At 37.7% G+C, this 26,529-nt stretch overlaps 1 protein-coding gene and 1 long non-coding RNA gene across 12 annotated transcripts in view; one reads left to right on the forward strand and one right to left on the reverse strand.

Annotated features, from left to right (window-relative positions):
* LDB2 (LIM domain binding 2) overlaps positions 1-26,529 on the forward strand; it is a 375,092-nt gene that overhangs the window by 271,637 nt on the left and 76,926 nt on the right. For all 11 annotated transcript variants that reach the window (XM_077876894.1, XM_077876907.1, XM_077876929.1 and 8 more), the window contains exon 3: positions 20,348-20,520. In XM_077876894.1, the coding sequence (XP_077733020.1) occupies positions 20,348-20,520 (173 nt within the window). The remainder of the gene's footprint in view (positions 1-20,347; positions 20,521-26,529) is intronic.
* Positions 10,173-24,236, reverse strand: LOC144300728 (uncharacterized). The gene is made up of 3 exons (XR_013367528.1): positions 24,085-24,236; positions 16,812-16,976; positions 10,173-10,716 (listed from the first exon to the last, which is right to left on the reverse strand). It is a non-coding gene; the product is annotated as an uncharacterized LOC144300728 (long non-coding RNA).

A 26,529-nucleotide genomic window follows, 5' to 3' on the forward strand; every position in this document is an offset into this window, starting at 1 on the left:
GGATAATAACAATACTACCCTGTTAAGTCATTGAGAATATTGGAGAAGATAGTACAGGTGAAAAACCTAATCTAATGATTGGCACATAAGAATTTACGCGTAGCTAGCTGTTAGCATCAATCTCAATAGTAGTAGTAGTGATAGTAGTTGTATTGGTATCTTCTGAAATTGGCAGAAAAAGTTTTTTGTAACAGCAGTGAGAGGCTGTTACTGCTATTATATTACCAGTTGCAATAAAATCTCTTCTATTTGGACACCTGAAATTCAAAATCATGACAATTTGGTTTAGTTATGAAATTCTTTTCTCCATGGGACCAGAACCAGTTTGCTTCATGAATGAATAATAGAAACTCTGGAGATGGCAGAGGAGATGAGGATTGGAGGAGTGGGTGTGGAACTCTTTGAACTATCTATATATTTCTAGTACTTTAAGCTACTTCCTTGGTATATATGCCATATAATCATTAAAAATGTAGCCATATTGGTTTATTCAAGTGTCTCCCAAGATCACTTAAATTGGTAGCACTTGATGGTCATTGATTGTAAAGAACATGTTTAAAAGCAATAAAATAGCATTTCTTTGCAGAACATTTTGTCCTTGCTGGTTATTCTGCATGACCTTTCTTCCCCCTTGCTTTCCTCCAGTTACACTCAATGAGTGTAATTTTACTAAATTCATAGCAGTCACCATTTATTTATTTATTCATTCAACAAATAGCTGTTGAATGCTGCTATGTGCTAGGTATGCAGGCTGGGTGCTGGAGATGGAGGAATGAGCAAAAAGACAAAGGCCCTCCCTCTTGCAACTGACATCCTAATCATAGGTTTGGCTTTGGAATGGAGCAGTGATAATCTGTTGGAGTTGTATAGAGATATATAGAGGTACTTATAGAAAAATAAACGTGATAAAATGCAGCATCGATAGAATGATAAATTCATCAGAATTAGGCCATTATAAAGGATGCCAGACCTTAGGACAAAGCTTTTTTGTGATATTGCCTTTCTAGAGGTTTTCATTGAAATTACACAAATGACTCTGCACATAGAGATTTGTGTGTTTTCCCCATTAACTCATGCTTTCACCCCACCCCAGATCCATAAAATTCCTTCTTAGTTCCTCAGTAATTTGATAAAAATATTAACAGAGAAAACTAAGTCATACTGGGCTGTTACCCCCCCCCCCCAAAAAAAAAGGTCATAGAAATATGAAGCTGAGAAATATTTAAATCCAGATCTGCTCCTGCCTTGCTCAAGCCCCTTAATAACTTGTGTCTGTGGAGTAAAAGATGAACTCTAAAGCTTTCATTCAAAACTGCCTTATGAAGTTAGCCAAAGCTATTGTTCTTTTTGATATTTTATCCTTAATCCCCAAGGCCTCCTGAAGACCCAGGGGCTTTGGTGTGGAGGGAAAATCATACAAAAGCCATTGCCATAACTTGAAGCACTGCCTCATCTCAGTGATGTGTGATTTGTACCCATCCTGGCTTTCCTCTTTAAACATATGGCTATTTCATGTATGTCATTCAACCAATACTCATTGAATGCCTCCCGTGTGCCAGACATTTGTACTTTTTGTTTTTATCTTTATTTGTTCCCCCTTGAAATGTATAATCCAATCTGTGGTTTCTCTGAGTCTAAATAAGCATTCACCGTGGGTTCTCCAACTGGTCCTGGCCCATTCATCTAGAAAATCAAAGTAGCTTTCCCTATCAAAAAGCTAGTTTCACTGTTCCACCGATTATTTCCTAGCTGTATGACCAAAAGAAAAGAATCATAGTAGGAAGAGGCAGGAGCTCTTTATATAGATTTATTATCCACCTGCCTAGCAGACATCATCTGTCTTTACTTCAAAGCACCTACATTTGTACTGTTGAAATATGGTTCTTAATCTGGGAAAAATCCCTACTATATTAATTTTGAAAATACTGTCCTAAATTTACATAATGTATTTAGAAGTGAAATTGTTAGGAGACCTGAAATCCTTTCTGTGATCATTTGAGGTGGAGATGATTTTTATTTTCTTCTCAAAACACATCTTCCGATATCCAGCAGGACTCCTCTGTCCATTCAGCTAGCCAATCATTTGTCTTGGACCAGGACTAAGACTCAGACAAGAGTGCTTGCTCTCAAGGAGCTCCTGTTACAAGGTGCATTTGGGACTGCAGAAGTCTCAGGTCCGCTCAAGAGTTTGGATATCTGAACCTGGACATTGGACAGTGATATTTGTCATTGAAGCATTTTTTCATGACATTAGAGACCTACTCCTCTGTCTTGAGTCTGGAACATTATGGAGGTACCCTGGCCTGTCTCCATACTGCTATAATCACTCTGAAATGCAACACGGCGCTGTACACCTACTAGGTGAGTAAAAACATTTGTGAAATTCAGTTGGGTTGGAATTTGTTTGCTACCTTCCACCTGTCAGTGATTTGAGGTTATAGTAAATGACATATTGTTTAACCTTTAAGCTCTGAACCAATTGGGAAACAAGACAAAAGAGATGGCAGATGTAAAAGACACCATCCACAATTCTGGTACAAACAGCTGTTGGAGAACATGGCTTATATCTACAGCTCTACATGGCTTTCCTAATATTAAATCCAAGAACATGGAGACCCTCCAACCCAGTCATCAATGTTGCCTGCTTACCGAATAGGACAGGGTCTGCCTCGGAGAAGCCGAGCAGAACACGCGTTCCCTATAGAGCTTGTATACAAGAAAAGGAAGAGGATAGTGCTGGACTACACATGCCCAATTTCTCCTTTTGAACTTGAAACTCTGATAAGATTTCTCACCTCCTTGCTTCCCCCAGGCAGAAGGTATGAAGAGGCAGAGACAGGGGAGGAATATCACTTATGGGGATTCCTCCATGAGAGAGAACCTTCTAGAGTCTGGAAAAACATTCCTTGGCAACACTAATGAACACATTAGTCCTATGGAAACTGTGGCAAGCACTGCTTTGGACATTCAAGATATAGAAGTGATCGAGATAAATATGATCCTTTCCTTCATGGAACGTTTGGACAACCAGGGGTTGGAGAGAGGTAGTAGATGATAACATCCCAACCCTGACAATTCTTCAGGAAGAGAAAGCTGTGCATTTGACATAGAGACGATCCTTCCCACATTGGCTATAGATATTAAAATGTGCCTTTAAAATCCTTTCAATGGTGTTTAAAGTGCTGATGAAATGCTTATTCTTGATATTTTTTATCTACTATCTTGATTTTTTATCTTTCATAATTTTCTCTACTATTCACTTCTCTGGTAAAAGGAGAAAAAAGAATAAAATCTTCTCAGAGTTCTATGCAGCCAGAAAAAAAAAAAAATCAAAGATATCCACCAGCAGCTTGCAAAAACAAGAGGTAGTTCTGGAGGTTATAAAACATGTGCTTGACAACTGATATTATCCACTAGCGAGATATTGTTCATATCTGCACAGCCTGAAATTGCACGAATGATCACCCTGGTTATCAATTCATACATGCTCACAATGGCCTGGTGGCTCTGGGAATTACCTTCTTGGATTACTGCAAATCCCTCATCTCCAACAAATTCATCATGCAAAGTCCCCACTATAATGAACCTTGGGTAAAGCTCAGCATTCAATTGTATTTTAACATGTTAAGTGGAGTGTGGGTAGTCTCAGAAAGAGAACAATTTGGGGATGTTAGAAAAGAGACTTCACCTTTCAGATCTGTTTCCCACAATTATCTTGCCACTCAGGCCCACTGCAGTCTCGGTTATTTAATATTGAAGTATCCACCCTCTCTGCAGAAGTGCCACAAGGGGAGGCTCTCACTTGGTGGTATTTAGTTCCCTTGTCAGGACCTGCACCCTGGAGTAGTCGGCAGGGTAAACTGTGCAGAGTTTCTGGCAGCATGGACGTGGCCAGCATGTTACCTAGTTGTTAGTAACAGCATGAGGGAACTTTTGCTTTTGTTTTGTTTTCTAGGAACCCCATCCATTCTCTTGGTAACCCATTGTGGAGGGATCCGTGATAACTGGAGGCTATGAGAGACCGCACTCTAGTACTTTACGCCATGGTCATTTTCATCCCTGTTGAACAGAGCAAACTATAACATACCAAACACAACTTCATGTCACATTCACTCAACTGAATGTGTGTGTACATGTGTGCATATACATGTATCATATACAAACACATACACACCCATACACACACACACACACACATATATTTATGGAGGCGGCTGTTATTGCATGCTGGGTGCTCTAATAAGTCCTACGGATACAACTGTAAAATGTGGCACATGTGGCATCTATTCTCATGGAGCCTGCATACTAAAAGGACAAAAAGACAATTCCTATCAGGCGAAGGGTCTCAGGGTATGGTTTGGGGATCGTTGGCATTTAAAGCACCTCAGATATACTCATTACAAATTCCAGACCTTGATCTCATCCCAGTCCTACTGTGGAGATCGGAGAAGGCACCTGGGAAGAGGTACTTCCCAAGTTGGGAGTTGAAGAAGAGAAGTTATCAAGAAAGGAATAAAGGAAGGAAGAAGAACCAGAAAGACTGCGCAGCAGAGGAAAGCCAGAGAGACTATGGGGAGATTTTTCAAAACATACAGCCCTTAGTAACTAAGAGACTCCATAAATAGAGACCAGTGTGGTGCTTCCTCCATTTGTAATGCTTCTAGAGCAAAGGAAGACAAGGTTTTCCTTGGCAACCTGATAAACTACATACATTAGTTCCATTTCCTCTTCCTGTGCTTACTACTTTCCAATAGTGACAAGACCATAGAAACCTGAACAGTTGTTTGGACATTTTGCAAGATCCAGACATCGGATCTGGAACCTTCCTGGTACTCTTAGGAACAGAATCTCTGATTTTATGCCAGTCACTACAGTTACCACCAGTGAAGTGGATGGCTTCATATTTCCTATACAGAACCAAGGATGTCTCCAGAGAGTGAAATTTCAAACACCTCCAAACCGATGGCCCATTTCTCCACTGGGTGTTACCTTCTTCTTAATTTTATGTTTGTTCAGGATCCAGGTTACTGAGGTCAGTTAAAGTCAGGAGGCGATGTCGGCTTGATTTAGTAAAATTGGATTCTTTGTCTGCCTTGGGTTTATCTCCTTGGGCTGGGTTGTCGTTTGAATTTTATGTTTTTGTCCTTATTTCTTCCAACCATTTTTTTTTTCCTCAGGAAGGGTTTTCAGTGCTAGGCTCGCTATATCTGTTTGCAGGGAAGGTGTTTGTTTCTATAAAGTGCCTGTCCCGTCTGATCTCCATCATCTTTATGGTCTTCATTCTGTCACTGCGGCTCATGTCTGGCCGTGGTTTGTTATGTCTTGACAGGAGTTTGTTATAAAGCTGGGGATCACGTCTCCAGCTTTTGCCTTTCAAACTTTCTTCTTTACGGTAGCCATAAACCCATGCTGCTAAAATGTTCCCTCTAAGAAGGGGGTGAAATTCTGATAACAAAAGCCTTGGGGGTAAAGAAGGGGGGGGAGGGTGAGAGGGAGGGAGAAATATTTTGAAGAGATGTTAAAGTAGCAAGGTACATACTGGCAGTCATTCAAATGCAAACAAAGAGAATTCATACAAATTCCAGAGGTTTGAGAAAACAGAGAAAGGCAGGAGCAATGTACCTGGGTTAACCTGCCCTGCTGTTTTTAATCTTTGGAATCTTGGACAAGTCAGGAACTGCGGACTAGTAAATGAAATTAGTCCTGGGTTTGCTAGAAAGGAAGAAAGCACAGTGTGAGGACCATGCACTGACATCTATAAATCTTCTAGCAGCCATCTTGCACATTCATTTTTTAAAATGCTTCGAATTATCGTGTTTTTCGGTGTATAGATGGTGGAATGTAGACAAGATGTATGTGATCTTTGATATGGTGTCTGTATTTTAACCTTTCTTCTCTACCTCAGAAAATAGTTATTGAATACTTGCTGTATGCAAAGCCCTAAATGTGCATCTCCAGCTGGTAAAGTCTATTGAGCATGGCTATGTCTTAGGAGCTTGGCTAGACACTCAGTGTACTTCTTCTGTTCCAATGAATCCTCAAGGTTATTGAGAAAGAAAAGAATATTATTCCTATGGAACTAGCATATGACCAGCCATCTAGGTACATAGTGCATGTGTATTTATGTGGGGGCTCTGGGTGAGAGGTTGCAGATATAAAGGACAAGTAGGTTCATTCCCATTAACTGTCCTAAACCATGGCTCCCTATAACAGCAGAAGTGGGATTTGGCTCCTGTTTGTCTGATTCCAAGCCTGTGTTTCTTGCACTATCCCAGGCTGATTCCTCTCTAGCCACCTAATGGGTAAGAGGGTGGAAGAGAGCAGAGCCAGCTCATTTTATAGGGAAGTCTGGGGACCTTTTACTTGAGCAGTCAGCAAGGTCTGTATCCCTGATTTCCTAGCCCTGGGAAATAGCAAAAGGCACCATCTCTGGCATAGGAGATGCCTCCAAATCCCAATTGCAACCATCATGCAGCTCCAATGCAGCAGCAAGTCACTCACCAAATGATTTCTGGTAGCCTTGTCTCCCTGACCCACGAGCTTCACTCATGCACAGGAGCTTGGCCAAGGATTTACATGGTCCTGGCTCTTCTCCTCCCTTCCTTGCACTGCCCACCACTCACCCTCAGTGCCTCCCCATACATTAAGTTGGTTCTTCTCCTGCACCTCTGCTTGGGAATATGCCTACCTTTCCTTCCTTCCATTTGCCCTCTGTCTTCCATACTTTCTTCCTCTCTTTCTAGATTTTATTCACTCTGTGTTGAGCACACACTCAATACTCAGGTATGCTCATGTTATTTAATTCTTATGGCAAGCTAATAAGAATAATAATAAAGGTAAAATAATATAATAACTACTATCAATGTCTTAATGTGCCCCCATGCAAAGTGCAGCCAGTCAATAACTATTTGCTAAGTGCCTACTACATGTTCCACATTGCTTTTGGTCCTGAGAATATGGCCAGGAGCAAACAGACACCATTCCTCCCTTCTTTGAGCTTGTATTCTTGTGAAGAAGCAGGTAACATACCAAAATAACATCATATGAGGAGTGATGATTGTTATGAAGAAAAATTAATTAGAATATGGGTATAGAGTTTAGCCAGAGGCAAGAGCATTTTGTGGATGATTCTGTGTTGTCTGTAGGACCTCCCTATGAGGCTGACACAGTTCTCATCCTCATTTGACAGAAGGGAAATCTGAGGCTTGAGTAATTAAGCAATCTGCCCAAAGTCACACAGTTGCTGTGGGACAGAGCTTGGATTTGAGTCCAGGTGGGAGTGGCTCCAATTCCACACTCTTGACCCTGGGGCCCTTCTCCTGGGAGGAGGTCAGGCCTAGTGAGGCCTGGGAAGAGCAAGGCCAGAAGCATCCCTGGACCTTTTCTATCAGTTCTTAATAGTGACAGAGGAGAAAGGGGGAACAGAGAGAAGCCAGAGCCATGCCCATCCAGATGCATGTGGTTCAGTAGATGTAGGACACTTCTTATCTCCAAAAAAGAGGACCACCTCTCCTCCCAAAGGCAATGGAGTACAGAGGCCATAAGTGTCATTTCATATTGGGGAAAGGAGCCACAGTCCTCTCACTGAAAGGAAACGGGAGTTTCAGAGAAGAGACTGCCACATAGTGGTGGATCCTGATGGGGGTTCTTGATGCTGTTAGACCCAGGAGGAATGTTACAGGTGTGTGCAAGCGCTGGAAACCAGGCTGGCACCAAGGCTCAGGCAAACCAGACCCATTCCAGAACCCAGAGAATTCCCAGAGGCTTCCTTCTCTTGCCTAAGTTTTTCTGAAAATCTGCACACAGCATGTGAGACTCCAACAGCTGGCGTCCATGCGGCTTTATCAAACTTGGGTGGGTGCGTTTTGGCTGTTAAGTCCTGCTGCCAGAAAGACTATGCAACATTTAATTCACTGTCAGAATGGTTGTTCCTTTTCTTGTAGACACAATCTGAGGGTCAGAAGCACAGCCCCCAGTGGACTTCTGTGGAATGTGAAGCTGACCCTCTTTTACTATTTCTCGTTTCCAAGGATTTTACTTCCTTGTAAAGTGCCCCTGGAATGCTGACTTGGCGTGCAAATGGAGTCAGTCTCTTTCTCTCTCTCTCTCTCTCTTTCTTTCTTTCTTGCTCTTTCTCTCTCTCCTTAAAGAAGTGTCCTTTTTTATGGACTTCAGATGTTTATAAATTGTACACACAGATAAAATAAGGAAGAAGCCCCTTCAAACTAAGTAGTCTCCTCAGATGGGGCACTTTTTTTTTTTTTTTTTTTTACGGGCAAAACTCAAAATTAACCTTAATCCCAAGATGAGTCTTTTGAAATGATTAGTTTCTAATCTTTAATTATCAGGATTAGAGCATTCAGATGTGAACATTCCAGATATGGGGCCCCAAAACCTCATTTTCTCCTTCTTGTGGTTTTGATTCTCTGGCCCAAAACTCTGAAAAGTGGCTTTGCCTCTGCATTAGAAACCCGCATGTGTGCATAACCAGCTTGAGCTTGGCAGATTGTCTAAACAGAGATGCCAAGTCCACGTTCATCCATGTGCCAAACATCTCTTAAGTAGCTGTTTACATCATGAATGTGCTATGGTACTGAAATGATCAGGGAATGTTCCCTGCCTTCAGGGAACTGCAGTCACTGAAGGAAAGACAATAAAATTGGTGATTCCAGTGCAGCAGGGTAAGTCACATGGAATATGCAGAAAGAAATGTTATGAGAGTGATGACTTTCACTCGTGCTTAGCAACATCGGCCTCTGCTCAGCACTTCACACGCATGATGATGTTATGATTACTTGTAGCAGCTCGCTGAATTAGTGACTTTTCTATTACTGTTTGACAAAGAAACTGGTGTATAAAAGAGCATAAATCATTTGTCCAAGGTCACCCAGTGAGTAAATGACACAGCCAGTAAATAAATCCAGAAGTTTCACTGTGGACCCAAGTTTGTAATCAGTTGCTCAGCCAGAGGACAGGTGCTTTAGATGAGGTATGAGGATGCCTAAGATACGAGATGAAGTAGAAGATGGGGGGTCTAGGACCTGTGAGACAGAGGATGCTTCAGGGGCAAAAGTTTTGAGGAGCCCAGTGGAGGAAACACTGTGGAAGTGGATCAGATTGAAGTGGAGTCAAGAGAAAGATGGTAGAGAAAGCCCATTTGTTATTTTAATTCTACAAACCTTTCCCTTGACTTCAAAATCCACTTTAAAAGGTTATATTTTATTAGCTTCTATTTTAGTGACCACTTAACACCGTAGAGGAAACGTCTTGTGCAGTATCTAGCCCAGAGAAAGGGCCCCATTCTGCACAAGTCTGCGTCTCTCTGTAGGGAGGAAGTCATCTCTTGCCGTTCATTGCTAAGGATGGCCAAGCCCTGCTTTCTATTAAGTTTGGAATCACACACATTTGTCTGTTTCTCTGGCAACATTTCTCTCACTCCATTGAATTGTGCGGATATTAAAACACAAAATGAAATGACTTGCGGTATCCCTGTGGGTTTGGGTTTGAGAAGGCCCAATAAATCATATTGAAATAATTTTGTAAGAATTCTTGAAGTTTGGTACCTTTGAAAAATCAAGGAATGAAGTCTTTCTCAATTCTCTTTCCCGGAGCCATTTTTTTCCTTTAGGTGAGTGAATGGGTTTGGGGTGAAAAAAAAATAAACAAAAACAAAAACAAAACCCCTGCAAACCACCTGAAAACATCAAATGTGGATGATTCACCCAGAGTAATAACCACATGAGGTGGATCAACTGTTTAATTTCACCATCAGCATGTAGATAAAGCTTTGAGGACTTGAATACTGTCATTGTCCCTTTGTAAGGGGCATACTTTGTGACCTGAATGGCAAAATAAAATAAAATAAATAAATAAATGTAAAACTTGACAATATTCAGTGTTGGTGAAGTCGTGAGTCAAACATGTACTATATATATCTTTTCCTCTTTCAGCATCTACCCTGTGGGACGTGCTGAAAAATAATCCCTGCATCCCTCACCATGAGAATGTCTAAATAACCTGTAAAATAGCTATCCTCTGGAATATGATGCAGGGTTTAAAATCAATCAATTAACCATAGAGCTCAAAAATATATCATTGAGTGAAAAAAGACAAATTCCATATAGATACATTTATTATGATAACTTCTGTGTAAAACAAGACAGAAAGTACTCACACAAAATGATATGTGTTTTCTATGGGTACAAATATATGAAGATAAATGTATAATTTAAAAATCTAGAAGGCTATGCAACATACCGATAACAAAGGTAACCTAGGAAGGGGTGAAGTCACTGACATTGGTGGGTGCAAGGAAGGTGCTCACGGAAACTTTAGACTTAGCAATTGTATTAATCAACCCTGGCAGCTCAGACAAATTAATTTTGAAATTTCAATGGCCTAACACAATAGAAAAGTGGATTTTGCTTCAAAGTCCAAAAGGGTTTTCCCAATATGTAGCAGCTGTCCTTCTGGTAGCAATTCAGTGACCCAAAGCTCCTCCTGTCTCCTGGCTCTTCCATCCATGAGGTTCCATGGAATCCCTTGCAGAGTCTGCAGCATCTGGTCACTGGGAAGAGTGTGCCAGTTACACACAGAATGATTTTACTTGTCATGTCCAGACATTTAATTTTCCTTCTTGATGTCTTCTTGGTTGGAAAAAATGAAAACAATGGAAATGTCCCCGGACACTGGCTACCACTCACCACATGGCAGCACCTAACCAAAAGGGAATTTAGAAAGTGAGATCTGACTCTGCCTAGAAAAAGATATCAGAGCTAGTAAACTGTGAGTTTCTGCAACAGTCATATGTTAATTTTTGTATGTGTATCACTTGTGTAATTTAAAAATTAATAAAAATCAAATGTGGGCATAAAAATAAACCAATGTTGGTTGATTAAAAACAACAAGCATTCTATTTTATCCCACCCTGGCTCCAGGTAGCTATGCAGTTTTACTTCTCTGGCTATCACATTCCTCCACAGTAAAATGAGGGTGTGGAATATAATCATGAATAACCTAATTACATTTATTAAATAATTGTTAGTATTTTGTATTATATTTTTTCCACATATGTTAAGTGCTATTCATAATTACTAATCAGGAGCTAATCAGTATCATCATGAGTTGAGTTCATTCCTACTCAAATCACAGAAACACAAGCGTAGTCTTTGTTTTAATGGTATTCTTGAAATATGGAACTTATCTAGGGTACATTTTAAAATCTAAAGAAGCCCATTGGAACTGGAAAATGCTACTGGGAATCACCAGACACTAAACCTGAGGTCTTCTCTGACTCTAACATTTCAATTTTGTAGCTAAGATAGTGCCTTATAGAGGACATCACTTACATGGATATTTGTTAAAGGAATGAATAAATCCATCAGTTGAATTTATGCAAAATTTTATACAAAAATGTATGTTTGTACGTGTGCATAAGAGAGAGCAAGATTTATACTGAGTAAAAGCATTATTCAATAATTGAAAATATACTAATAAATAGCTTTCTAAGGGAAATTAGACCACCAATTCAGTAGTAACTGAGAAGGCATTTAATCAAATTAAATATCCATCAGTATATAAAAAAAGGAAAATCATAAAAACAAAGATTAGAAAAATAATTTGATTTTCTTTCCATTATAAGTAAAATGATCTGATCTCAAATCAACATATAGTACTTCCCCTAATCTGAGAGGCATTCCCTAAAAAATTGAGGGGGAAAAAAGAAATCCTACTATTTCCCTCATTATTTAGTACTTTTTCCTAGAAGTTCTCTTCTAACTATTGCAATAGGATGGAAAGTAATGATATAAATATATTGGAAAAAAAGAAAGGAACAAAACTATCCGTATTTGGGAATGATAGATTTCTTCACCTAGAAAACTTGCAAAATTCTTCCAAAAAACTATTAAAATTAATAAGAACAGGGGATCCCTGGGTGGCGCAGCGGTTTGGCGCCTGCCATTGGCCCAGGGCGTGATCCTGGAGACCCGGGATCGAATCCCACATCGGGCTCCCGGTGCATGGAGCCTGCTTCTCCCTCTGCCTGTGTCTCTGCCTCTCTCTCTCTCTCTCTCTGTGACTATCATAAATAAATAAAAATTAAAAAAAAAATTAATAAGAACATCCTATTAAATATCTGTGTTCCCAAGTAGAAATATAATGAAAAAATTGCATTATCCATTCAGCATACCTAAAATATTTAAGAATTATCTTAACAAGGAAGTTAGCTACTTAAATATAGAAAACTACAGAATTATTTTATGATTGAGATATAGACTTAAATGGATAAACATTTCATGTTCCTGTATGGGAAGATTGGATATTTTAAAGCTGCCAACTCTTTCTTAGTAAATCAAATTGAATTTAAATTAACCTTCTTCCAACTTTGGAGTCAGAGAGAGGGGGGAATTTGACAAAATTATCCTAAGGTTCATCTTGAAGAATAGAATATCATTATAAAAATGTTTTTTTATATATATATTTATTTTTTATTGGTGTTCAATTTGAAAAATGTTGAAATAAAAGTCATACAGAGGAAAGAAGCAAATCTATTTGGATGTAAACTGCATGCTATGGTTTGGATAACTAAAAGAATATCGTACTATCACAGGAAGATAGTGAGACAAGTCTATGTAATGGAGTAGTTCATCCAGACAAGACTGTCGAAGGTATAAATATATAATAGTTGGCCTAGGCAGCAGCCCAAATCATGGGAAGTGTGTTACACTCCCTAATACAATTCTGTTCCCTTGGTCCCCTGTGCCTGACTGACGTCTATTCATCCTTTAGCTTAGATCTTACTCTTATACCTTACTGACCTGGCACCAGCCATAAGGCATCAGTAACTAGAGCATGGCCTTCTTCTGTGAATCAGTAAAGGATTTCAATTTCATACCCAAAATATGTTGACTCATGGCAAGAGGTCCAGCCATGGCTGTGGACCATTCTCGCTCTATGCTATGGTCAGTACCTTGGATAAAGGATGAAAGAATTTTCCTCACAATGAAAGGCATACATCTTAGAGAAATACCCTGTTGTATGGCTGACAGAATCAGAACCCAATATTCCCTGAATATGCCAAAGTACTTGCTGAATTAAATGAGATGAAATGAGACACACTCACCTGGAAATTTCTACAATTTGATCCAAAGCTCCCTAAGAGCAAGATGGGTTCAACCATAGTCCTCAGTATCTTTCTAGCACCTAGTGCAAGGTGGTATGGCTAAAGTGTTAGTTCATCATTAAAATGTTTGATAGGTAGAAAATGGAAGACAAAAACACCAATTAGATTTCGTGAAGGATCAAATATTTTTTTATGGAGTTTTGGGATTTTCTTGGCAGATGGATAACACGTTTAAGAAGAATAGGATATGGAGCACCTATGTGGCTTAGTGGGTCAAGCTTCTGACTTTGGCTCAGATCATGATCCCAAGGTCTTGGGATTGAGCCCCGAGGTGAGCTCCTGGCTCATCAGCAGAGTCTGCTTCTCCCTCTTTCTCTGTCCCTCCCCTGGCTGGTGTTTACACACTCTCTCTCAAATAAATAAATAAATAAAATATTTTTAAAAATATATTCATAGGATCTTAAACTTGGCTAAAAATGTCCAGTGAGATCTCTTGCACTAAAGAATAGATCACAAAAAAAAAAAAAAAAAAAAAAGAAAAGAAAAGAAAAGAATAGATCACAAGCCATTTGCCATGGCCTAGAAAGCTCCACATCATCTGGTCTTGCCTCTTTTTTTCTGAGCTCATCTGTTATCTCATTCTCTTGGCTGTGCACCTGCCACACTGCCTTCTTCCTGATACTATGATACACCAAGCTCATTCAACCTAAACTCATTCCTATCCTAGGGCTTTTGCCCTTGCTAGTGCCTTCGCCAGGACCACTTTTTTCCCTGATCTTCACATGGCCCTTTGCAGTCAGGATCAGCTCCATTACCACCTCCTACTGCAGCCTTCCAGGCCAGCCAGTCGAAACCAGCTTGCCCTCCCGACCACCAAGTTTATTCTTTCTCCATCGCCTGCTGTTAATGTCCAGCCCCTAGAACAATGTCTGGCTCCTAGTTGGTACTTAATAATCATATATTAAGTGAATGAATCTTTGAAATAGTAAAAGAGGTAATCAGAAAGAAGATATTTATTTATTTATTTTAAAGATTTTATTTATTTATTCATGAAAAACACAGAAAGAGAGAGAGAGAGGCAGAGACACAGGCAGAGGGAGAAGCAGGCTCCATGCAGGGAGCCTGACGTAGGACTCGATCCCAGATCTCCAGGATCAGGCCTGGAGCTGAAGGCAGGCACTAAACCGCTGAGCCACCTGGGCTGCCCAGAAAGAAGATATTTAAATCAAATTGTTTTGGTTGCAAAAAGAAGTAAACGGTGTTGGCATTAAAAGATATGTTAATAAAAGATTTCAAATGTCAACTTATGAAAGTAAAGTACGTTTGTTTGACCTGCTTTCTCTTCAGGGCAAAAGAATTTGCTTTGAACCTCTAACACTCCCATTTAATTTTAAGCATGTTTTATTTACTTTGTTTTGGCTATTTATAATGGTTATTTACTATAAATGAAATCTCCAGTATTGTTTATTTCACTACTAGGAGCACCTCCATTTACATGTTAGTATAATGCATTCACTGATTTCTGAATACATGTAAGTTTAAGTTTAATGAATCTTTGTGTTAATTATTTACCTCAGTAGTAGAATTTCCCTGTGGATTTCTGAGGTACTGCAGCCTTAGAACAACTATATAAAACAATCCAGATTCAGACAACCAATTTATCCTTATCATATTTATCAAAAAGTTTTTTAAGACTAGAGTAATTGACGATTTTATTATAATTAACTTTGCCTAATTAAAAACACAAACGTGTGGTTATATACTTTTCTCTTTCCAATGAAGAGAAAAATCATTAGTTAAGGAATTGCCAAATGTTAAGTGGCACTAATACTAATACATCTTCTTATTCCACATTTTAATTATGGTTCTCAACTCTTTTCAATTTTTTGAAGTGAATTGTCTTTGGAAGATAGAAATTACAGGCATTTAGAATAGCAAATGATCACCCCAAAATAAAAAAGTCATAACATTAGACAGTATTTTCTCAAAAGACTTGGAGAAATTCAGAGTACTTGAGATCTACATATTAGATTCTGCAGTTTGGCAAGGGTATTTACACCTAATAAGCTATTAGAGAATTAGAGAGTCTCAAGATAAGGAGTAATTGCTATGTTGATTTGCCTAGAAGTGTTCAAGTATGTTTGTTTCACCACAAGCTTACCAGGTTTTTGTTTTAATCTTTTTATTATTATTGTATTTTGTAATTTGATTACTGGTTTGAACATTTTCCCATATGATTATTTTCTACTGATAATCTCTTTCATCTGAACTGCCTATACACATTCTTGAGAGCTTAAGAAAAACATTTCATAATGATTAATAGACATGAAATGCTCAAAAAAACCCAGATGTACAGTAGTGTATATCTTCTCAATGATTAAGAGTACTCAGCATGTACCATTTGGTTTCTAAATGGGGGGAAATTAGTTAATATCTACAAATATCCTATAGACATTCTGATATCCACAAGTAATAACCATGAGAAAAGATGGGCATTAGATACTGCTCCCCAGCACCATCAGCCTACCAACACCAATAGTAAGAACTTCTGGAAAATGGGGGTTGATGGTTTGGAACAAAACAAAACAGCAACAAACCTCGCAAGAAACTGGAATTTAGAGCTTAATATCTAAATTAACTATGAGTAAACTTTTAGCTATCTCTAAATGTTTACCTATAATGTAGAATATAATTTAGGCATTCTTTATACACCTTTCAAGCTCTTGAATAATTTAATTTGTCATTTTCTTGTCTTTCAAAAAAATACACACACATATATATATATATATATCATATGCTGTATTACACTTCCCTATATTTCACTCACAGAAAATCTTCTTGTGCTATCATGCTCCCATACTTCCTCTTCCCAACTTTTGGAACTTTGACCTAAATGTGTTAGAAAAATGGGATTTCTTTTATAATCTACTATAGTTTTAATCTATTTGAGAATATTTGAAGATGTAATCATTTTCATGGGACCACAATGTAGATTTAGGTATATCAATATTTAAATTGTTTTTAATTCCAAGGATTAACATATAAATGTAAAGTGTAAATGTGGCATGTGAATATGACACTATAAAATGTGAATAGATTCAGAATTGGTGTGCCTGATGCATTAAGGGACCACTGAATCTAACCCTGAAGTAGTCACTGTAAAGTCATGTATATTAGGCTGTGCAGTGTGGTTGCATGATTTACTAAATTAAAAGGACACTTTAATCTTCTTGTGCTTCAAAAATAATAAAGTTGTATGTTAAAATCAGGATTCAGAAGAAACTGGACAAGAAAGAGTTCAATATCACAAATTCATTTTTCTATTATCACATTGTATTATAGATACATATTTGTTAACTCTCTTATTAGAAGTGAGTTTGAAAGACAGGGACAAAAATCCAGCGCCTATCACGGAGCTTTATGCCTACTCTGGGCTCAGTAGATGTTTATAGAAGAAATCAATGAATGAGTTATAGAGTGATTTCCTTAACTTAAGTACATGTGATTTTTTTTTTCTGGTTATTTGTCCCCTTCACTACACATTATCTATATATTGCTTGTCATGTGTGTATTATATTTTGTAAATACTCCCCTGTAGAACAAAAACTCTTTGGCAAAGATTGCCTCTGTGGAATAATGATGCCCAAAAATGTCCAGTCCTAATCCTTGGCACCTGTGAATATGTTACCTTGTGATGGTAGATTATCCTGGATTATTTGGGTGAGTCCAGTGCAATCACAAATGTCCTGAAGAGTGGAAGGGGGAGGCAGACGAGGAAGTCTTCAACAGCTATCGCTGGCTTGGGTGATATAGGAAGGGGACATAGCCAAGGGAAGCAGCCAGTCTCTAAATGCTAGAAAAAGCAAAGAAACAGATTCTCCCTTAGAGCCTTTAGAAAGAAACACAGCCCCACTGACACCTTGATTTTAGCTCAGCAAGACCCATGTCAGATTGTCAGGAACTATGGGATAATCAATAAAGAGAATTTAAGCCATTAAGTTTGTAGTAATTTGTTACAGCAGGAATAGAAAAATTAATACAGTCTCTGACACACCCTTTGTATCCCCTTCAGTGACACAGGATGTTGCACAAAAAGACTCAGGTATCTCTTGTAGTTCATTTTTCTCATCACTTCTTTTTTCACATTACTGTTTGTTACCCCATTCCATGCCAGAGTGGGACAGCCTCAATCAGGATTTGTCTGTTTGCAAATGACAGAAAGCTAACACAAACTCTCTTAAGCAAAAGAGGCACAAGATGTACATCTCAAATAAGCGGGAACTCTAAGGGATGGAACTGGGATTCAGTCCTAACTATGCTGAGGTCCTAAATCAGTCCACAAAGATTCTCTGTCTCTCTAATCTGCTTTCCTTTCTATGCAAGCTTCCATGTTTCTATAATTCACATTTTTAGTGGAAAGATTGTCCTCTTTGGCTTTCAGGAAAGGATTCTTATTTACCCATCTTAGTAGCATAGGAGGATGGAAGGGTACTATGATTATCCATTGTTGCATTAAAAACTTGCTGGCTAAAAGTACAAACATTTATTCTATTTACTCATGATTCTGCAATTTGAGCAAAGCTTATAGGAGACAGCTCCTTTCCACTTCACTTGACACCAGCCCGAGCCAGCTAACTGGAGGGCAAGGATTCACTTCCAAGATGGCCTCACTCCTGCAAGTTGGTGCTGGCTGTTTGCTGGTAGCTCAGCTGAGGTTATCAGCTGGGAAGACTTAAGTTCTTCATGTGTCTGTTCCAGATGTCTGCTTCTCACAGTATGGCAGTCTTAGAGTAGTTGAACTTTATACACACTGGCTTCCCACCCAAGTGCAAAGTGGAAGTTTCTTTAGTCCTTTTTAACATTTAGCCCCAAACTGACACAAGGTCACTTGTGCCACATTTTGTGGATTAAAGTGGATCACAGAGCCCTGTCCAGATTTGAGGAGAGGGGACTGCATCCACAAAGATGTGAATGCTGTTGTTATGGTTCACTGGGGCCACCAGTAACTGTCTACCACAGTGGATAGTGGAGCTTTTGAGTGATAATCCCCACAAGACCATGGGGGAAATAAATTGTAAGGGCTATCCCACAAAGCAAAGGGGCTGAACACAAACCTCCCTCAGGTAGCTCTCACAATTAGTTCCAAGAGTGGTAGAAAATATTAAATAAAGCAAAGCTGCATTTCCCTCTAAATATATTTACTATATAGTTTGTACATTTTCTGGAGTTGGAGAGGTAATTAAAAATTTAGGTTTACAGTTAAGAAGTTGCAAACTTTTTCCCTGTTCAATTTGTTTATTCTATGAATGAAAATGATGATAATATATAGCAGATACTACTACAAAGGAATTAAATGGTGCAGGATTCATGATGAATAAACTATAATGTGGCTAATCCAGTGGTGTTTATTTGCAGTAACCTTTTTAATGTGACAATTCCTTGGAAATCGTAGTGAAATATTTTCACCCTACATCTACATTTTTATGGTTTGTATTTATTCTTCACAGTACAGATCCCAAAATGTCAAATTACTAGAGCTGTTTTATGGAAATTAGTTTTAGGTTAGAATATTTGAAATGCATTAAATTAATTTTATCTGTTTAGCAAAGTACAATAAGGTTTTTTGCATTAACAAAGTTTTCTTTATGATATCGGCTGTGTGTATGTTTAAAGACATGGTGGACTCAAATCTTGTTTGAATTTTATATTTAGCAAATGAACATGCGCTGTTGGGGATTAAACAGTATTTGGAAAATGTATGCATAAGGATTATTTAGAATGGAATTGCCAAAAATCCTGGAATATTTAATACACACTTGTTGATTGATTTTACTGCAATAAATATGAAGCAATAACAACTATATAAATTATTCAGAAACTAGTCATCCACAGCAGGATTCTTTAGAGATTACTTCAGAAAACAGTTTGGCAGGATATTCTTTTTATAGTTTTTTCTTTTTTTTTTTCCAAATCCATGTACAAAAGAGATATAGATCCATATGGAATGGATTAACATTGATTCTTTTAAAATGAAATTAAACATTTTAAAATGTTCAAGTGAAGATTGTATGATCTTTCCTACTAAAGCTCTCTTTGGTAATTTATTTATCTTAAATATTATTTTTGTCTTTCAGGAGGCATTATATAGCGAATGTAAGAGATTTATTAAAAACCTTGGATCGCTTGAGAGTGCTTTAGTACTTTGCCTCAAAATCTGCACATAGGCAAAATTCCTGATATTATGAGTTGGGATTTTCAGTTTAAGAGGATTTAAAATCTCTGCTAAAGCAAGGGCTTGTTAGGTGTTTCTAAGCATCATATATCAGAGAGACACAGCTACTTACCAATCGTTCAAACTAAAATGGGGCAGGACAGGACACATGGAATCAAAGAGACCAATTTAGACCAAATAGAAGGTATCAGGTTCTCTTAAAATTGGTCTTTTGTTCTAGAAAGATATCCTGCTCCAGAAGCAGATAGAATAATCAATATTTACTTAGGTATGGACCTCTTTGTATATGCAGATCCAGATCACTTTTTAAAGATTCTCAAGCAGTAAAGCAGTTGGAGACATAGTATTGAAAAGAGTAAATGTTTGCACATTTGGAGTTAGAGATCCCAATTATCTACTTATAAGTCGTGTGACTTTGACAAAGTCTTAATGACCTTTTTTGTTTTTTGCATAATAATCCTTTTGGGTTCCAGTTCCCTACTATCTTGAGGTTGTTCTGAAGATCCAATTAAAGAATGCCAAAGTACTTTACACATTGCAAAGCATTACATTATCAAAATTTAGATTATGACTATTATTACTAATAAAACATGATTAGATGACTGGCCTATAAGCAATTCACTGAAAAATCCAAGTAGATTGGATGTGTTTTATTTTTTAAAAAATATGTTCATTTAAAGGACACTTGAGATCCAAAGTAGTTAATACTTTTGTTCCCTTTTTTAACGTGGTTATCCTTACATCACTGACTTTCAATGGAAACAAAATCTGGAGAGATGAATGTACAAATTTTTGCTGACCAGCTAGGGGTTTTATTTTACTAACTGTAACCTAGGGGTCATGGCTGTTAATAAAAGAAAGAAATTTGCCTCCTGGTATGATTAGTTTCTTGAGATGACTCGTATCCAGTTGGAGGTCTGACAATGGTGTGGGGTCCATGGGGCCGATGGATATTTTTGTTAATTGTTTATTTCTCTGTGTTTCTCTCCCAGCTATCGGCAGGACCCTTATCCCTCGTTATTTTAGCACTGTGTTTGAAGGAGGGGTGACCGACCTGTATTACATCCTCAAACACTCTAAAGAGTCATACCACAACTCATCCATCACAGTGGACTGCGACCAGTGTGCTATGGTCACCCAGCATGGGAAGCCCATGTTTACCAAGGTACAGGACATACTCAGCAATATGACTTGTTCTTCTGTGGGTGTATTAAAGGATAATAATTATGATTTTCTTCTGGAACTTTGAACTGATTTCTCACTTCTCAGATACTTGCATTGCTATGAGATAATCTCTTCTGTTTGTGACATGGCTAGACTTTTGGTGAACACTGTTCTAAGATGTGTGTGTGTGTGTGTGTGTGTGTGTGTGATACAGAGCATATGAATGTCAAATATGATAGATCCTCAAAACTAAGAGTTTTGGCTCCCTGTTAAGCTCAGGTTGCTAAATTAGAATTTTGATTGTTATACAAAGACTTCTACAGCTAAAAGAACATTTTCTTGTTGTTATGTGGTTAGTATTTGTGCTTTGTTTCTAAAATTAAATACTTTTTAAAGCTAAATTCAAATGTTAACAAACGGGAAAAAGCAACCAACTACAAATTAGTTGTAATCTTTAAGGGACATAGAAACATAAAAATATAAATGAAACTAGGGAATTCAGAGTTTCAAATCGATTTCCCCAAATTCTGAAAAGTTCTGTGGTTGGTCAGTCACCAAGTGAACACAGTAGAGCCAAAAGTTGGTTATGAGAAAATGGGGAGGATAGTGGGTAGAGGACCCTGTAACATGACCTTTGAGGCAGAATTCAAGTCCCTATGAAGGATGTAAAGTGAAAGAGAAGAGATAGAGGATCAACATGTTTTCTCTACATTCTACACCTATGACTCTTCCCATCCACTGACAATCAACATGTGGAATATTCCTCTGAGCAAAGACTTTTCTAGAACACTATAGACGATCCCTTTATGTCCTCTCTCAAGTAGCAAACTTAGTAAGAACAAAAATTTAGCAGAAGAATCTGACAAACAGAAGTTTATTTTAATGCACATTCGTTCATTGCATTTTGATGAAGTCTCAACATGAAACTAATTTGTAATATTAATGACAGCAGCTATCTCTTTTAGTTGAAAACACACATGATGATCCTCTATAGTTGAGAAGTTGAATGATCAGGGTTAATTGCAAAAGCCCAAATTACAAGAGTGGGGATGTGTTTGTTACTTGTGTATAGTTTTGCTGAAAGAATAAAAATAAATGTTTATCATTTAAAGTACCCATTGATCTTGTTGGTATAGCTTCATCTTCCCAGTACTCACGAGGATGTAAAAAACCAAAGGCAAAGCAAATGGTGATAAAATGCAAAAGCAAATCACAAATGCCATTGATTTCATGGTATCTTGATTGTGTCAATAGACATTTTAAATGTGGGGCAGGAGTTGGGTTTTTCTTTTTCTGACTTTTTAACAGTTGAACAGAGAAGGAAGGTTGCCTATCAAGGACAAAGAACATTCCCATAATGCGCAGAAGTCCATACTGGGAAGAGAGTTTTGTTACATGGAAAGGAATGATCACCTGGATGATTTCATCTGCTGATGTCTCAGTTCATTTTGGAGACCTAAAATATTTACATAATCTTGCATATCAAATGGATAACACAACCTGTTTCAAATGTTATGAAGTCAGAGCCCCATAGAGAAAAGCTTTCTCTGCTAACTCATTATTATTTTGTTTGTTTTGTTTTTTGTCGAAGTTTAGCATTGTTTAGGTAATCAAGAAAAACACACCAATTCCTTATGCCTTCAGGGAAAAAAGAAATCCATGAGAATTAAATAAAATGGCTATAATGAAGAAGCTACTTCCAAAGCCTATAGCCACTGGAAATAAAATGCATTTTGTGGCAACCCTTTTATAAAATGTAAAATATTTTATATAAACATATTTTATAATAAATAATTTTAAAATAACATATATAACATTTTATGTGCATGGAAATATATGATAAAAGGTAGTCCTTTATATTTTCTCAATTTCTTTCTTTTCAGGCCAAAGTTTTTTCATTAATGTGCATAGTCAGCTGCTTTGAAGATAAAAATGCCATATATTCAGGATGAGTTTTTAAATTAAAAAAAAAAAATCCCATTCTTCTGATGAATCAATAAAGTGCCTTTTTTAATTCGAATCAAGCAAAAGTTTTCCTCTGTTGCAATTTTTCCTTATACAGGAATGCTCCCCTCTTAGATGGAGCAATGGTTGGCTCAGGCATCCAGGGTAGCCACCAGGAAGACCAGAGCAACCTCTTCCTGAACTCAGCTCTTTCAGCCTGAAACTTCCAATTATTCAGGTCACCTCTCACTCTACTCCATGGCAATACATTTCCTAACTCTTATAATGAATATTTCCATACGCTGATGAAAAATACCACTTTCTGGGAAATGCAACTTAACTATGTGGACTTAGTCCAGATGCTAATTATGCACATTTATTTTTAGAAAATTCTAAAAAGTTAATTTCTTCTTCTTCTTCTTTTTTTTTTTTTTTGCCCCTTGGTTATTATTATACTACCCAAAGAATCCTTCCAGTTTTTCTTTTGTTCTTATATTAATTAAAAATAACCCATCTTCATGTAATAAAAAAATGTGACTATTTAGTATAAAGCAGTAAGCTAATGACCTTACACTATCACAAAGAAAAATATAGTCTGGAAGCTGCTGCTTTATTTTTAAAGGGGAGCCCACTGTACATGGAATTACTTTTTAGCACATTATATGAAGGCAGTATCACGTTGTTCTAATTTAGACTATCAATACACTCTAATTCCCCAAATAGCATTTGACCCAGTGGTTCTGAGTTGCTTTTATGAAAATTTGGTCAACTGGTGAATCAAAAATCAGCCACAGTCCTAATCAACAGTAATATTTAATATTCCTCAGGAGTATCGTGCACATTTTGCAATTTCCTGATCCTAGGAACATTATAGATTATGGATAAATATGTAATTAGAGTTTTAAAACACACATTATGAAGCCTTTCTTTTCTGTATTCAATTTTGAATCAAACTGAAAACAAGGCTTAATAAGCTAAAGAGGAATCACCAAGGTTTTCAGAATCAAAGGCCCTTGAATTATATTTGAGGGTGTGAATACTGGCAGATGCTGAGAGGAGGCCTCTCTGGGGTACACATCGGCTACTTTTAGATTTCCAAACTGTAGTAATAGTTACAGCCATTAATTACCAAACACCCTTATTACTCTATAAACATAGCTAATTCTCTGATCTCGATTATTTATTATGCAATTATTTATTACTGTAGAAAAATACTCTGGAAGTGCCCCAGCCACTTTTCCTATATGAACACTCTTTCATGTCTTTGACATCATTCCTATCCTAGCCTGTCTAAAGCATTATACAACAGGATTTATACATTTCTACCCTTATTCCAACTCCAGTTGAATTAGCATAATATCAATGATCATATTGCTCTAATATATGTATATCTATGCATTTACATCTGCAGTATCTCTACATAAAATACAATGAGCTTTATGCAATTGTTAATTTGAAAGCAGTATTTCATGCATAAAGACCAAGAAAACTAAGTAAACACTTCTACCTAAAAAACACATTTTCTTTCGTAACAACTCTATGAAAATCATTTGTATTATACAACAGCATGGTCAACATTGGTTTACAATTAGTCAAAGAAAGAAAAGGGTTAAAAAGCTACCGGTTAGTTTGAGAAATGTTCTTTTTTAGTTCTCTTGTTCCTGGCCTAGTCTCAAGCTAGCACGTGATCAGCTGAATGCCTGCCAGCCTCTTTCTTGTTGATCCTCCGGAGACCATCTGTGCTGGGGGCATTGATTAGAGTGTGTCTGCTGGGATTACATCTTTTCTGTTGCCATGCCAACTAATCAGCTGATTTTGGTTACCACAGAAACAAAATGTCAGAGCTCACAGTACGGTAACATGAATTCAGCACAACAGAAAATGTTTTCTTAATTGGGGACCCTTTTGATTTTGGATTCCAAGTGAAAGGCAGCTTTTAAAAAAAGGCCAACTTTAGATAAAAGCTACATTAATTGTATTGATTAAGAGGAATGCACAGAATTTTTCTGAAAAGAGAGAATATTAATTCTCCTTTATAAGCTATGTCTGTTTTTTACCATTTCCAGACAAGGAATATATATATATATATTTTTTTTTTCCCCCCCCTTAGGCACCTCTATTCCATTTGCTGATTGTTGCATGTAAAATAAATCACAAAGCTTTCAGTTTCCTTTAACTTCCATGATGCAGGCAGGAGTCAGGGAGGCCAAATAAGGCTTGGGAGAAGGCCATGGGTTTAACTACCCTGGGGGAGACCAAGGGTGACCGAATTCTCCTCCATTCTTCTGTTTGAGGAAGTCATTTAATTTTCCTTAAAGAAAACACCCAACACAGTCAACTCAGATTCAATTTTAAGGATTCCTCTCTTGCATGTGATATGCTCTGGATAAAGCTGATTTCTTGATTTTGGCTGACAAAGGAGGAGCCCAAGGCTTGTTGCAGCTCTCCCTTTTGTAGACTCACTACAGTTTGATGGCAAGAAGGGTCTTCAACTGGTTTGCTATGTCATGGTAAACAGAGAATGCAATTTAACTTGACCTTACAGATCCTCCAATTGAGTAATTCATCAGAAGGACTACATCTATACCTTCTCATTATGAAATTCTATTCCAGTAGAAGTAAACCAGAACCTCCATCTGCCCTGGGTTTGTGGTTCGTAAACACAAAACAAATAGATTAGATTTAAAAAAAAAAAAGCATGACATTTAACTGGGCTAATATTTGTTTAAACATCTAATAATCCCCTTTCCTTAAAAAAAAAAAAAAAAGGATTATAGCATCCAAATATCCCTCTACTGTCAAGATATTTCAGCTGTCACTGGCTGACTGCAGTCACCACCCTTTTGTCTGAGCTTTCACTGCAGGTGGCTTCTATCATACTAACACCCCCAGGAGGAATTGTGTGGCTTAATCTCCATGCAACCCTTTTGAATTAATTCACCTTGGTGAATTAATTGCCCTAGTAGGGATGTTCTAGAGGAGTGGTTTGGGGACAAGAAAGTCTTCCCCATTTCAGAGTGCACAACTCTCATGACTAAGATGCCAGAAAAGAAGCTCTGAAGACCACTCAACTGAGGAGTTTAGGGGCATGGTGTCTAAATGCCTAAAATTACCCATGGATTCTGTCTGCAAGTGGGGTCTGAGCTGGAGGTCTTCACCCAGATTTTCTATCATCCTACAGTGCTTCTGAGACCTTTGAAAAAAAGAAAATGGTAGACATCAATAGCATCTTTCTTAAGTAATGTCCTATCAACACATTACTAACTCTACTTGTGCTGGTATTTGGGTTGTTTAAAGAAAATATTATCAGAGCATGTGGTGGCTCAATTGGTTAAGCATCCAACTCTCTCTCTCTCTCTCTTTTTTTTAAGCATCCAACTCTTGATTTCAGCTCAGGTCATGATCTCAGGATCGTGATGTTGAACCTTCCGTTGGGCTCCACACTGGGTAGCTCCACTCACAAATTTTCTCTCTCTAAAAAAAGTTTTAAAAAAAGAAAAATAGTGAAGAAAATACCCTTAAATTAGAGTAAATAGAAAGCACCTAACCCAGTGTCTGGGACATAGTTGGAACTCAATAAATGGTAGCCTTTTGTACTAAATTCCCAAAGAGAGAAATGGTAATATCTCATAAAAGGTTGAAATGAATTGCTAATTATTTTCATGGACTATAGTTTTAGAAATGAGTATACCCCCTATTGAGTTAATTGTTATTTATGATTTTTTAAAAATTGTGTAGTTCATTGATTTCCAAAATTTTATAATTTGTTTTTAGCATAGGAAGCCTTTCTCCAGGAAAGCTTGATCAGAAGTCCAATATATCAAAACGATGAACCTGAAGCTGCTCTGGTCAAATTGAGAAAATAGGTGGGGATCACATGGTCTGGATGGAGGCTGAACTCTTCCCAGAGCACCTGAGACACATCCCTGGATCCTTAGATGTCAGAGAGCACTTTATGACAACCACTAGTCTGGGGTTCTGCATTCATTAGTTACATTTCTTTTATCTTTAGAGCTATCATTTACCGCCATCCTACTATGTGCCAGGTACATACCAGGCACTCTAC

This window comes from Canis aureus, chromosome 2, assembly GCF_053574225.1.
Source record: "Canis aureus isolate CA01 chromosome 2, VMU_Caureus_v.1.0, whole genome shotgun sequence".
Classification (NCBI taxonomy): Eukaryota; Metazoa; Chordata; class Mammalia; order Carnivora; family Canidae; genus Canis; species Canis aureus.